Source organism: Pimephales promelas, chromosome 5, assembly GCF_988280905.1.
Source record: "Pimephales promelas chromosome 5, fPimPro1.hap1.1, whole genome shotgun sequence".
Lineage (NCBI taxonomy): Eukaryota > Metazoa > Chordata > Actinopteri > Cypriniformes > Leuciscidae > Pimephales > Pimephales promelas.
Genome location: NC_142773.1, coordinates 16,016,018 through 16,031,094, shown reverse-complemented (window position 1 = coordinate 16,031,094; position 15,077 = coordinate 16,016,018). Strand labels below are relative to the sequence as shown.

At 39.5% G+C, this 15,077-nt stretch overlaps 1 protein-coding gene across 2 annotated transcripts; it reads right to left on the bottom strand.

Annotated features, from left to right (window-relative positions):
• Positions 1-1,501: 1,501 nt before the first annotated feature.
• Positions 1,502-14,156, bottom strand: LOC120471378 (uncharacterized). 2 transcript variants are annotated; one of them, XM_039661190.2, is made up of 10 exons: positions 13,693-14,156; positions 12,282-13,192; positions 11,625-11,694; positions 11,107-11,247; positions 9,468-10,669; positions 8,480-8,600; positions 5,157-5,376; positions 2,399-2,520; positions 2,011-2,183; positions 1,502-1,897 (listed from the first exon to the last, which is right to left on the bottom strand). In XM_039661190.2, exons 2-10 carry the CDS (start codon positions 13,183-13,185, stop codon positions 1,704-1,706), a joined length of 3,147 nt encoding a protein of 1,048 aa, XP_039517124.2. In that variant the 5' UTR covers positions 13,186-13,192; positions 13,693-14,156; the 3' UTR covers positions 1,502-1,703. The 2 variants fall into 2 exon arrangements, with proteins under 2 accessions (XP_039517124.2, XP_039517125.2); XM_039661191.2 differs by having other exon boundaries at positions 12,282-14,156.
• Between the last annotated feature and the right edge of the window lie 921 nt (positions 14,157-15,077).

The window sequence follows — 15,077 nt, the reverse complement described above, 5'->3', positions numbered from 1 at the left end:
AACCTGTTTTACTTGATTGCTTGAGCATAAAATAAGATATTTTGAAAATGTCTCATTTTATCCTTATGATGGAAGCCAAAATCTGTTTGGTTACCAACATTTTTCAAAATCTTCTTTGTGTTCCACGATGCAAGTATTTAAAGCTACACTGTGTGATTTTTAACCCCCATCTAGAGGTGAAAAGGTATATGACCATCCATTGAATATTAGTTTCTGTTCCTCTCAATTCCGATTTCGTTTTAACTCCTACGGTGGCCAATGTAGTCCAAGATTAGCATGGCTTCCAGTTCGACCTCGTCCGTGAGTGTTAAAGGGATACTCCACCGGGTTTTCATATTAAACTATGTTATTCCCTTAACTAAGACGAGCTGATGCATACCTCTCTCGTCTCAGTGCGTGCACTCTATCGCTCTGTATTGCCGCAAAACTATGTTAGCACATAGCTTAGCCCAGTGCATTAAATATGGGCCAAAAAGAGAAACGATTTAAAAGAGAAGCGTTTAAAATTGATGACTATATTGTATGGTGGAATACCATAAAAAAGTGCTTTAGAGCACTTCAACTTGGCGCAATAATACCTTCACTCGTGAAAAGTCCTCTTACCGGCTCCCGCTTCCTCGCTCTCCCCCTCCCTCTTATTTCCGTCAAAGCAGCCAACGTGACATACGACAAAGCGGGAGCCGGTAAGAGGACTTTTCACGAGTGAAGGTATTATTGCGCCAAGTTGAAGTGCTCTAAAGCACTTTTTTATGGTATTCCGCCATACAATATAGTCATCAATTTTAAACGCTTAGAAAAACACAACGTTTTATTTTGTGTCACCAGCCTTGGTCGAGTTACACTAATCGAGTAACTGTGTTTAAATAGGGAAAACAAGGAAGTGTTTGGTCGCTTCTCTTTCTGGCCCATATTTAATGCACTGGGCTAAGCTAAGTGCTAACATAGTTTTGCGTCAATTCAGAGCGATAGAGTGCACACGCTGAGACGAGAGAGGTATGCATCAGCTCGTCTTAGTTAAGGGAATAACATAGTTTAATATGAAAACCCGGTGGAGTATCCCTTTAACTCAAACGTAAACGCGAAAGGTGAAGCTTGAATTAACGGGTATGTCCCTCTTTGGCTAATGTACTTTCAAGATGGAGGGGCAACGTGGCGATCGACATAAGAACCCCTTACCCGTATGTATTTTCAATGGCATATTATACACTCACGAGAATACTTTATTACTTGAACGAATTAATGAGCACATATATTTTTGGAAGAACTAAGTGTTTTTAGCTAAGAATAAACTAAAAGCGTTACACAGTGTAGCTTTAACATATCACATGCACAAATATATTTAATTTGGCGTATTGTCTCAGCATAATGCTTGTGTTGTTGATAGCTTATTGCTTTATTATGCTTCCATTTTCATTATAGACATCCTCCCATTCATCCATCCATCCATCGACAACGAAAATCATTACAATTATTAAAAAAGACCAAGTGGCAAGTATTTTTAAAAACCCACGTTTTAAATGTTTTATTTCGCATTGCTCCGTTAACAAAACATTGCAAAAAAAAAAAAACAAAAAAAAAAAAACATTTTGGATTTCTTAATCCATGACTGAAGAACAGTACTGTGTTAAAGTCATATCAGTCAGCGCTTTGTAAACTTTCCTTTATTTATAACTCCACGCTCTGTATTTAGCCGCTCAATTGTATCAGTGCTTGATCCAGGAATGTGGAAGGATTCGGATCGTGGCTTTGCTGTCGCGGGTCATGAGACGTGTAACCTGATCTAGGGTCAGTCCAGCAACGATTTCTCCATTGACTTCTAGAATCTCATCTCCTACTCCAAGAAGTCCAGTGTAGATGTTTTCTGTGGCACTGTCTCCGACCCGTTCCACGTATATACCTTTAAAAACCAACAGATGTTGATTAAAAACGTTTAAATGCTTTGAATACTTTCATACATTATACAGGGTTTGGGTTTTGGGTGTCATGGAGGTGAATGTGGGGGGAACTAACCTGAGTCTGGTCTTCCTTTACCCCTAGAGATAACAAAGCCAAAGGGTCTATTGTTGGCAGGTCTGATGAGCTCTATCAGTATAGTCCCATCAGGAAAGGCCTGCACCAGCCGGCCTAGTGGACCTCGAGAATCCGGTAGTGCCTCTTCTATACTCTCTTCCTTTTGAAGCTGCCTAGAACTCAGAAATCAGCGGCCCAATCAGAAATTTGGCATTGCTAATATGGTTTAACAGCAGAATCAGTGTTTACATATCTGAGGCATGAAGTATGCATTTAAAGTAACCATGAAATCATCAAAATGTACCATTGTTTTACAGAATATTGCAGTGCTTTATTATTATATCCGACTTTAATACTAAATGTGTAGAGATTTTATCATATTACACACCTTGGTGCCAAACTCAATGGCAGTAGTAGCTCTCCTAATATAGTGGAGCGTTCAAACTTCCTCTTCGGGGACTGTAGACTCTGGACAGAAGATGCTTTACGTAACTGAGCCAAAGGAGACTCCTGGTGGCAGAGAGAAACACTGAAGCTTTAAAACACTGTCTTTCTAATGAAAAAAACATATGTAAATAGCAACAACTGACATTTTGATAAACTTGGATTTTACTAACATGTTCAAACCTCTGACATTACATGGGTATTATAGTTTTAAAAACGTAAAAATGTAAATTCTGTCATCATTTACTCACCCTCATGTCGATCCAAACCCGTAAGACTCTTGTTCTTCTTCGGAATACAAATGAAGATTTTTTTTGATGAAAGATTTCTGTCCCTCCACTGACCGCTAAGCAATTACCACTTTGACGCTTCAAAAAGTTCATTAAGAGATTGTAAAACTAATTTATATCAATTAAACGGTTCAGTACACATTTTGAAGAGAATCATTCACTTTATATGATGAACAGATTTAATTTAGGCTTTTACTCACATATAAACATTGATAAACATATATCAGATTTAATAAACTAAGCTAATTCACTTCAACCAATGAGGTTCATTCATGTTACGCAGCACGTTTGAGCTTCAGCAAGAACCAATGAGGTTCATTCTCGTGTTACGCAGCACTTTGAGCTTCAGCGAGAACCAATGAGGTTCATTCTCGTGTTACGCAGCACGTTTGAGCTTCAGCAAGAACCAATGAGGTTCATTCTCGTGTTACGCAGCACTTTGAGCTTCAGCGAGAACCAATGAGGTTCATTCTCGTGTTACGCAGCACGTTTGAGCTTCAGCGAGAACCAATGAGGTTATTTCTCGTGTTACGCAGCACGTTTGAGCTTCAGCGAGAACCAATGAGGTTCATTCTCGTGTTACGCAGCACGTTTGAGCTTCAGCGAGAACCAATGAGGTTCATTCTCGTGTTACGCAGCACGTTTGAGCTTCAGCGAGAACCAATGAGGTTATTTCTCGTGTTACGCAGCACGTTTGAGCTTCAGCGAGAACCAATGAGGTTCATTCTCGTGTTACGCAGCACGTTTGAGCTTCAGCGAGAACCAATGAGGTTCATTCTCGTGTTACGCAGCACGTTTGAGCTTCAGCGAGAACCAATGAGGTTCATTCTCGTGTTACGCAGCACGTTTGAGCTTCAGCGAGAACCAATGAGGTTCATTCTCGTGTTACACAGCACGTTTGAGCTTCAACGAGAACCAATGAGGTTCATTCTCGTGTTACGCAGCACGTTTGAGCTTCAGCGAGAACCAATGAGGTTCATTCTCGTGTTACGCAGCACGTTTGAGCTTCAGCGAGAACCAATGAGGTTCATTCTCGTGTTACACAGCACGTTTGAGCTTCAACGAGAACCAATGAGGTTCATTCTCGTGTTACGCAGCACGTTTGAGCTTCAGCGAGAACCAATGAGGTTCATTCTCGTGTTACGCAGCACGTTTGAGCTTCAGCGAGAACCAATGAGGTTCATTCTCGTGTTACACAGCACGTTTGAGCTTCAACGAGAACCAATGAGGTTCATTCTCGTGTTACGCAGCACGTTTGAGCTTCAGCGAGAACCAATGAGGTTCATTCTCTTGCATCAAGCAGGTTTGGTTGGTGTTTATGGTCACTAATCAATGTTTGTATCCAAAGTCATGATGCCATGTTGGCATGCAGGGGTTTTCCTGCAATGACATTTTTTTGGCGGTCGCCAAAGCAAATTTTTACCCTGCTAAAGTGCCTTGTTTGATTGCTAGATCAAACTTTTGACTGCTTTCTTTAATAATTACATGACACAATACTTGTACTTTTTTTTAGTACTTAAGTTGTGAATTTTAAAATAAACTACTTGTAATACTTAAGTACAAAAAATATTGAATACTTTAGTACTTCTACTTAAGTGTGATGCTCTAAGAGCACTTCAACTTCTACTCAAGTCACTTTTTTGATAGAGCACTTGTACTTTTACTCAAGTCCAGGTTTCTAGTATTTTATCTTTGTTTGTAGCTGAATAATATAAAATATGTCTATTCACATGGATTTTTTTATTTTTTACAGTCTCTTTATTAACTTTTTGAAGCGTCAGAGTGGAAATCCTCCAGTGTCAATTGAGGAACAGAAATCTCTCAAATTTCATTAAAAGATCTTCATTTGTGTTCTGAAGATGAACAAAAGTCTTTAGAATGACATAAGGGTGATGAATAATTAATGATTTTTTTGTGAACTAACCATTTAAGTGCTTTTATTACAGAGTGAATCAGGAAAACATATAATTTTTTACCCCAAAATAAATAAATACATAAATACATAAAGACACTACTGTTTAAAAGTTTGCGGAAGTCTATAGCAAAAATCAGGCAGACCAATACCAACAAAATCCAATGAACGTGTCTGTTGCCCAAGGCTGGCTCTGTCAGTGTCAAGTCATTAGTATCCTATATTTACATTTTCTAATTTGCCTCAGTTAATTTCAATCTAATGTCAACTTGGCTCCACCAATAGAATACATTTGCTTCTAGTTTGTTCTGTTCGGTCCACCAGACTGATCAAAGTGTGTTGTTGTTACATAATTCTGCAGATGTATTAAGGTCAGCAAATCACATGATAAGTTTTTCAATTTCATTAAACAAAGCCAGAACTACAGTCCAAATGATCTCTCATGCTATTGCAAGGTTGTGTGTTATTGAATTAACTCTTTAACAAAGAAGAGAACTCACTGTGTGGAGAGACTGGAGAGAGGGGGTCCTCTTCAGAGGGCCCAGGCCTCTGTGTGTAGGGCTAGGGGAGGCAGAACTGTAGCGGGCATTTGGGGAACACAGGTGCTCCATGCTGTTGGACCGGCTGCCCTTTACCAGCTTGCCCATGCTGTTCAGTCCCATGGCTGAGAAAAAGCGACGGAGGGATAACTTAGGCCTCCCTTCTCGCTCCCCTGTTCTCCTACACAAAGAAGTGGGGGAAGAAAATCACGAGTGCTCTAAATGACTATAAAAGCACAACCAATTTATCTTGTGAAGTAATCCATTTATTACCACAAGGCTTAGAGTCTGTTCACAGGTATGGTTCCATTAAAACAAGCTCTGGTGCAATTGCTCTGTTAGTGCGGTTCAAATATCGGTCCCTGGTGCGCACCAAACAAGCGGACCCAAACTGCTGAAAAGATGGGTCTTGGTCTACTTTAGTTCGACTGAAATATGAACACAACATGAAACCATAGACATCTAAATGAACCAAAAACAGGACATGACATCACCTAAAAAGGACAGAATGCATATATTTTGCCCATTACAGTTAGTACAAGCATCAGAACCACATCTCCATGCATTAGTTATTAGTTTGTGTGTATGACGGAGTAATTTCTGGCACTGTTTTGACTCTGTTACACATTTTATAAGCTCTTCACAAGTTCTTAGAATGTAAAAATACACTGTTCAAAATTTACTGTGAAATAACTGTAAATTTAATGCACGCATTTAATTACTTCTACAATAATTCCACAGTAAGGCAAGGCAAGACAAGTTTTATTTTTTCTTCCCTTGTATCTAACTGCACAGTTTACTACGGTATCATACTGTATTTCTGTATTACATTGCATATGTACTAAGATCTATGTACCACCACATACCCAGCATGCAGTGCAGCATGAACAGATTATGTTGCAAGATGTCACGATTGAAAGATAAATCTCAGCAGCTGCTTTACTATTGTGAAATATCATTCTCCAAGAAATTTTAAATTTTAAATAAGATGTCGGTAAATCTTTAAGCTGAAATAACGCTAACAATAGTAAAGTTTCACTAACTTTAAATCAGCCAATTAGCTCATTTTATATTCTAGCTTGTCATACTTTTAACAATGTTTTAATGTGTCACACTTCTGACTTAGCTAGATCATAAATTAAAATATTAATATATGCAAGAAAACACTAATCACCATTATGGTACAACTAAACAATATAATTTCTTACCGTGGCATAAAGACAACTTTATAATGTGAATTCACAGAAAAACAAGAGCAGTAAATAACTGTGATGCAGCATCTGTTAACAGAAATTCATAAGAAAATGAACCAGATGCATTGATTTCAATGTAAATTTCTGACTACAGTAATCTATTGTAAAATAATTCTCTTTAATCCTGTAAATTCTGTTTGTGTCACATGGAGGCAGCTTTCGACTGCGTGAAAAGACCGCTGATTGTGAGCCATTCATTTGATTGCATTCACTGTTCACGATTATACTGCATGCCCATTTTAGCTCATAAGGGAAATAATAACCACTGTCATCCCCTAAATGTGTTTCGTTGAACTGATGACGTCATTTTCTAAAACTCATGTGCCAGTTACTTTATTTTCTTTATTCCCCTGAATTTATATTTATCTAATTTTCCTGAACAAACACAGATTCACAGTTAATACCCGAACTCAGACCACCTCATACTCCCACTTCCACATAACAGCTTTAAGATGACCAAGCTTTTATTCAAACTGTTGCCTGTTTCTAACCAAATTACTAGTGTTTTAATAACTATATGGTAAATATATGATATGACAACACAACAGTTGAGAGTTTACAGTTGAAGAATTGCTCAATAAATAAGACAAATATTAAGAAAAATATAGATGGCTTGCCAATCTACAGCACTTTAATCCTACAAAACATTTATCTACATATTATTTGAAGTTTTTCTACAAAACAACAAAAAAAAGCATATTCTTAGGAGCTTATGTGAATTATTTTAACGTAATTCTATCCCGGCGGAACAGGAGCATTAGAGCTACAGTTAGCATCTAGCTACATAACACAATTTAAAAGATTAATATTATGCTTTTACTCAAAAGTTTAAACCACCATTGAGTATTTGTAATAACGTCCGATTGTGATCTAATGTGGATTTTAGTCATATAATAATGTCACTGCAACCGAGTTTCATCATAAACAGTGGTCATCAAAGCTGGAGTCTTAAATCTTTCTAATGATACACAGTTTGTCACAATCAAGTAAAAGCGTGATGTTTTAAAGCACAGTGAATATAAGCCACAATAATCAGGGGCCGCCGGCAATGCGGTGCAGATTAAGGAGTCTGGTAGGGTCGCAGACTGAGCACAAATGCGAATGTACTGTATCTACAAAGTGAGCAACACAATGCAATGCTACCACTACTACCAATGCTATTAATGTTACATCACATCAGGAGAATGAACACTTGCAGTGTAGACAATGGATACTTCATTGATTATAATGGAAGCGATTTAGTAAGGTTGCATTGTGGGTGTGGTCACACCACATATTGGGCTACCAGTTATTTCCAACCCATCCATTTATAAGGTAACTTTTAAGGGTTAGTAAACCCAAAAATGAAAATTAAGTCATTAATTACTCACCCCCATGCTGTACCAACCCCGTAAGACCTTCGTTCGTCTTCGGAGCACAAATGAAGATATTTTTTATTAAATTTGAGAGCCAAATCACTACCACATAGGCTCCTAAGGGAATGACTCTTGACGGCCCAGAAAGTCAATGAAGAAAATGTTTAAATATTCCATGTGACTACAGTGGCTCAACTATAAGTTTATCAAGCGACGAGAATACTTTTTGTGCGAAAAAACAAACAAAAATAATGACTTTATTCGACTATTCCTTTTCTTCCTTGTTGGCCTGAAACGAGACTTCAAGAGATTTCCACGACGCATGCGCGAGAACTGAACTGAAGTAGTTGAAGGAGATCGCAATTCTCGCGCATGCGCCGTCAAGTGTCATTCCCTTAGGAGCCTATGTGGTAGTGATTCGGCTCTCAAATTTAATAAAAAATATCTTCATTTGTGCTCCGAAGACGAACGAAGGTCTTACGGGGTTGGTACAGCATGGGGGTGAGTAATTTTTGGGTGAACAAACCCTTTAAGGAAACTCCTTCAGATGAGTTTAACCTCTTTAGGAACCTTTGTGTACTATGATGCAAATGTAAATTCTATAAAATCTGCCATTATCCATAGCCTAGATAACATTGCACATGGTCAAGTAGGGATCTCTACTGATGTTCCTTACCTAGACACAGCTAAACTATCATCCCAATGTATTTCAGCTTTTCGGTGCTCTGCTCTCAGAAGTTCTGCCCTCAGGTCTTCTGCCTTGGACATTCCCATAGCTCTCAAAGATGGGTGGCAATCTATGGAAACAGGAGCAAATGCTTCTGGGATCCATACAGACACCCTCACTTACCAAATGATCTGATGCACAACAAATAAGTTGGAGTTGGAATCAATAAATCAGTTCTAAATCAGGTTATTTGTAAATCTGTTGTTCATTCATGGCGCATTTCCACTACACAGTACCAGCTCGACTCGACTCGGCTCGGCTTTGTTTGGTTTTCCATTGTGTACGTTGTACCTGTACCTGCTTTCGGGTACTTTTTTTTGTACCACCTCCGGCAAGGTTCTGAGCGAGCTGGGGCGAGCTAAGGCGATACTAAAATGTCACGTGAAAACAATGCCGACCAGTCACCATTCACTGCGTCATCATTACAGACGCCAGATGGAGTATCCAGAATATCCCCGCTATTTTTAAACAGTTTGGCCAGTGATAGTTACTAAACTAACTACTATTATTATGGCGACTCGGAAGAATACGCCATGGTGAAACGAGGAGGTGTAGACTTTCCTTTGTTTGGTTGCCGAAGAGAGGATCCAGCGAGGGATTGATAGGGCAACGAGGAACGAAAGGCATCGCTATGATGACCGGGTCCTATTTGTGGCAGTACTGTCTGCAATGGAAAACGGAACGAAAAGCGAGTTGAGTCGAGCAGAGCAGAGGCGAGCCGAGTCGAGCTGGTACTGGTAATGGATAAGTGCCATTATGAGCAGTGTCTCACTAGCTGTTTGGGCAATTTTCAATTGTATGCTTCATTTACATTGTTGATAGAAGACAGAAAGAAGAGCTTTCAGCTTAAAATTGTTAGGTCTGACATCCTGGACTAGTGGTTTTGAGTTGGCTAGTGGGATGTCATATTTTGAGATCTTGTTTCAAGTAAACTTACCAGTGACTGGGTCACCTGCAGAGTCCCATATTGTCAAAGCCTGGAGGTCTGTTGTCAGCATAGATGAGGAATACCTGAGAGAGGATGGTCTGTTGCAAGACGTTAGTCCTGAGGTGACAGGAAGAACCTGAGGGGAGGCACTGAGAGTGACACTGAGGTGCTCATCAGGTTGTATGTTTTCATGGTGAGAGCCTCCATCCAGCTGGTGGTCAAGGTGAATTAAACGGTACTGAACTGAGGGCATTAGCTTGACCACCCGTTGCCCTGTTGGACGACTTTTAGAACCTGATTTTAGAGCCGATTTGATGGGGAGTTGAGGAGGAGAGTCCCTGACATTGCTGGAGAGATCCTTATTCTCATGGTCAGGTGAGGTTTCTGTAGTGCCTTGTGCAGACATCTTCCGAACTTTAGAGCGAGTAGATTTATCCTCCAGACTTGACCTGGTTTTGGAGTTCCTTCTCTGAGCCCATAGATCCTGACTTCGAGCATAAGGTCCATTACTGGTTTCACCTCTGCTTTCTCCTTTCCTGCTCCTTCTTCGAAGCTTCCCAAAACCTGACGTGCTCACACCTGCACCTCCTACACCTCCCCGCCCAACAGTTTCTGTCAGGCTGACGCCTCCACTGAAAGTTATACTTTCCATGAGGTTCGGCTGGATGGTTTGGCGACATGATTGGCTAGGGCTGACCCATCGAGGGACTGCCTTCTCCCGAGAATCTACAATACTTTGTGTTGGCTTGGAAGGACAATCTGTGGTCTGTGCAGGACCCAAGAAGCTTCCACATGTTTCACATGTCCTGAGCATTTCGTCCTTTGGCACCATGGCAGCCAAACACTCTCCCTCTTTGGTTAATATGGCCACAGGTATACCAACGTTTACCCAGTTTATTGCCTTGCCCCTGCTTTCCTCCTGAATATTGTACGCCGGATCCTCCTTTATCTGTTGGCTGGAGTGAGATTTCTCAACCACCACTGGCCCACGTTCACGCACCCGCTCCAGGTATCGTCGCTCAGCCTCCTTTTCTGACTCGTCTTCGAAGCGCACTCTTGTGGGCGACTGGCCATACCGACACGAGCGCACCCCACGTTCATGGTTCCTTCCACAGACGTCCGGTGACTGAAGAGGTGAAATCACTTCCTCGTGAGCCGTGACAAGAACAGCAGTGTGCAGGGTGGATGACACACTGATTGGTAAGAGCTCCCTATAAAGCAGATACAAGAGCTTTTAGAGAACACCTGGAGATCTGCAATCACTGTCTGTATCAGTTGATTATCTCTATTACATCACTGCACAATGTTACATAATTGTCATTCAAACCTGCTGGAAGCAGACAGCATTCATTTAAAGTACATTAATTGAGGCTTTTTTGGTAAACTGGAAACTGATTAATAAAAAATGCTTGACAAATACGTGTTATATGCAGTATGTAATTATATAACACAAGAACACAACTCTGAATGAATTGCTTAAATTAATATGTCTGAGCATCACAGGATATGGGTAATGACTTTAGATTGCATTGGATTTAGATTTAGGATTTAGGATTGCATTGGTTTTTTCCACAGTGATAAAATTAATGACTGTAAATAGATTCCCATGATGTTGGGCAACAAGAAGGGAATTGTTGAAGTGACTTACAGGCCTTCTCTTTGACCAAGGCAGGTTGGGGTTTCACTCTTAGGGTTTTGGGAACGTGCTTTGAATCGAGCTCTTTCTAACAAACGCTTTGCTTGTTCATGACGTGGACTGAGAGTTACTTCAGCGGTGGAGATCAGAGGTCTGTCCAAAACAGAAAAAGAATTTGAAACCTGAGTAAATGAAAAAAATATTCGAAATGTTTGATATATGTCAACAGTAATCCAAACCTACAAAAGTACAACTTGTAATTGCATGTATGTGTACAATATTGAATATTAAACTGCCAATATTGATGCTCTTTCACTATACTTTCCACAAATCCGAAACAAACATAGAATGTCTAAGAGCAAATCTGTTTTATATAATCTCTATCAAGGGCATGTCATGTGCATGCCTTAATCTTAAAAAAAAGATGTGTCTTTCACATGGATTTGTGTTCTGGCAGAGGTCTACAACAGCTAAGTGCAAATGAACAACCGTATTCAATAATGTGCTTGATTGAGTGCAATGTCTCTTACCTATAGTTAAACACAGGCTCTTTTGCGATAATTGCTGAGTCCCAATAATCTACTTTGTAGGGAGGTAAATCTGTAAAAAAATATATATAATAATATTAATAAACTCAAGCACACAGATTTCAAAAACCCAGCTGATACGTATATACTTTGAATAAGTATTTAAAACTTGCAACAAATTAATATAATTTTGGTCATCCTCCGCAAGACCAGACTCAATATCACATAATTTCTCACTTACAAAATAAGGGTGCTACGTGCAACACACTGAACCATTATTTGGTTGCCTTCTGATCCAGAGAGCTCAGCCTGCTGTTACACAACATTCTGGAAAACCAAGCCGTCAGATTTCAGCCTATCCCTACGTCGTGCGGTATTAAAACACTATTATCTCCACTGCTCCACTCTAACCCAAACCCTTCCCCCACATCTGTAATCATGGTGACAGGCAGCCACATCTGTTCTGAGAGATCATACTAACCTCCCTTCTGTGAGTTTTGGCTCAGTGACCCTCGAGTGTCTAATACTGGTTAAATCACGGATACAGTGAAAAACTGCACAAGGCAATCAACGGAACCCAACATAAGAAAACATCAGGATCCAAACACCATTGAACATAAGAAAGAAAGTTGCGACATATCCTTTAAGCCAAGGTCTTACCTCTGTGTGTCTCCTTTGGTGGTTGATACTGTCCCTCTGGACGCATGGAAGTTGTGATCTCAATTTCCTCTACTTGATATTGGTTAAGGTATGTCTTGTTCATCTCGACTTTCTCTGCAACAGACAAAGACCCTCCTCTGGAGCAGACAGTATCCCAACTGTCTGCCTTCCACAGCCCACCAACTGGATCTGCAGCTCCAATCTGCCTATGAAAAGCACTTTCCAAGCTGTCAGACCTTTGCAACTCCTTGTGAACTGCAACTGCACCCACGGTTTTTAGTTTTGCCTTCCGTTTTGGACCCTCTTCAATTGTGGGAGGTACATATTTTGCAGTTGCCAGGGTGGAGGAGCTCTCTGAATTAAGATGTAGCGTCTCTGGTCGTGCCACTCGCCAAAAGCCCTTGGGAGGAGCCCAGTTCCTGGAAGAAGACGTCATCGACTTTGATGCATTGTCACCTTGAGGTTCACCAGCACCACCCACTGCAATGTTCTCCAGGCTAGACCCTTCACAAAGCCCACGGGACAATTCTGGCACACCTTGAGGTGGGCTACCTTTCCCACTTTTGCTGCAAGTCTCCTTTTCTCCTTGCATCCCAGAGTTGGGTTCCAGTACTTCTTGCACAGTGCTTGACTTATTGCTCTGCTCAGTGTATTCTGTTTGACAAGGACAAAGCACTTCATCGTCTTGGGGTTTCTTCACGGATCCTTCTGTGGAATCCTCTGGTAATAGATCACCTCTTTCCGCCACCTTTAACCTTCGCTGGGACACTGCTTTGACTTTAGATTGCAGGGCAGAAACTGCTGAACCTATTGCTTTGGATTTCAATAGATCAGTGGAGGGTCCAGGTTGCTCTGCACTCCTTAGTGGATGTGTCCCAGAGACCTCCTCTGTCTCCTCCTCCATTCTGCAACTTTAACAAGAAAATGCCAACAAGATAAAGCAGAGTTCAGGGATTCCATGTTAGTAGATTAAATATATTTTGAATCCCTCTTACTCACACCATATAAGAGTTTGCGTAACAACAATACTTTCATAGTGTAAGATCATTTCCCACACCAAGCTATCTGAAATTAGTGCAAGTTCATGACGAGGATACACTCTCTTGAAGATAATGACAAATATCACAATGGATGCATACAGACGTATCACTCCTTATTAGATGAGTGATCTGATTTTGGAACTGTAATTATACATGGTCAGATCTCCGATATGTATTAGTACCTAAAATTAAGTTATAGAAAGTAAGATATTGCAAACCATGATACAAATAAAAATACAGATGAGATTTATGTAACATTGTTTATTTGTAGTAATACAAACTGTGATGGAGGATAATGAAAATAATATATTTATTATTATTATTTTATATTATAGAGGTCATCACATTCATCATACTTTATAACATCTTACCTTAATCCTTTCACTGATGGTCCATTTGAGTCTGTTACAGTTCATGCAGAATCATCCCTGCCTCTCTTTTAATACTTGAATGGCTGGAAACAAGAACCAATGTAACCCGTTGAAATGAGGAATTACTCCCATGATGCTCCTCTTCGTTCAGCTGTCACCAGCACCTATCACTGCGCATCCCCTGGTGGTAGATTCCAACTCTAACCTATGAGCGCTCGCTCAATATTCATGATTGGTCTGTTAATCCCCGCAGAAATCAGACGGATTAGAAAAAATGGAAAATAAATGCGTACTTTAATTCCTCTGATGTCAACCGTAGCATTTCATTGCATAAGTTGGTACAATTCAGAGAAGCAGTATTTTAAAAAAATGCACTCATGTAAAGGTCAAGTGTGACAGAACAAGTATTTTGAGAGATGCTTGATTGCATTGCAGTTGTGCAAAAAGATTATCTGTACCTGAGGACTGAAAATTTCCCAGTGTTGAAAAATACAACAAAACTAAAACATATTAGAGGAGAGAGAGAGAAAGCTAATGTAAATGTGTAAACGTAAATGATGACAGTTGAGAGATGGGAAATAATCACAGTGTGACAACAGTATTACATCCGAACTCTGTCTATGTGAAAAAGTGTGAAAACCATCATGATTAAAAATAATAAATAAATAAGTAAGTAACAGATTTACAGTATATACATTTCTGTCACATAAGGAGATGCAAAAAGTAAAAATTATGACATTAAAAAGAAAAAAAAGAATCATTTTTGGGTCAATTTCAACATTTTATTTATATATATTTGTACATTTTTATTTAATTATATCTGTCTCATAAATAGAGTTTGTCATAACACATTAATCATTTATTAATTACAAATTTATTACAAATTCATTATAATTATGACTTCATATCAAAATTTTGACTTATTTTTAAAAGTCATAGTTAAGATATAACAAGTCATAATTATGCGACCTTTTATGTTGTAATTTCATAATAATTATTTATTAGTTTGTTTTTTATAAATGAGCGATTGTTTCGCTTGATAAGACCCTTATTCATCGTCTTGAATCATTTAAAGCCCTTTGAACAGTTTGCACTGAAACTTTTGGACCTTGAACCATTTGGTTCCCATTGAAGTCGATTATATGGAGAAAAATCCTGGAATGTTTTCGTCAAAAACCTTAATTTCTTTTTGACTGAAGAAAGAAAGACATGGACATCTTGGATGACATTGGGGTGAGTAAATTATCAACAAAAGTTTTTTTTAAAAGTCGTGAACTACTCCTTTAATGTCATAGATCGATTTGCCCAGGCATGAGTTTATTGTGTGTGTGTGTGTGTGTGTGTGTGTGTGTGTGTGTGTGTGTGTGTGTGTGTGTGTGTGTGTG

Bases quoted from the DNA above. Each gene is read 5' to 3' on its own strand.
- LOC120471378 (XM_039661191.2), bottom strand. From the start codon at position 13,185: ATGGAGGAGGAGACAGAGGAGGTCTCTGGGACACATCCACTAAGGAGT. The intron at 10,670-11,106 runs GTAAGTCACTTC...TCTGCTTTATAG, and splicing joins CTTGGTCAAAGAGAAGGCCT to GGAGCTCTTACCAATCAGTG. The intron at 2,184-2,398 runs GTGTGTAATATG...TCTGAGTTCTAG, and splicing joins CCATTGAGTTTGGCACCAAG to GCAGCTTCAAAAGGAAGAGA.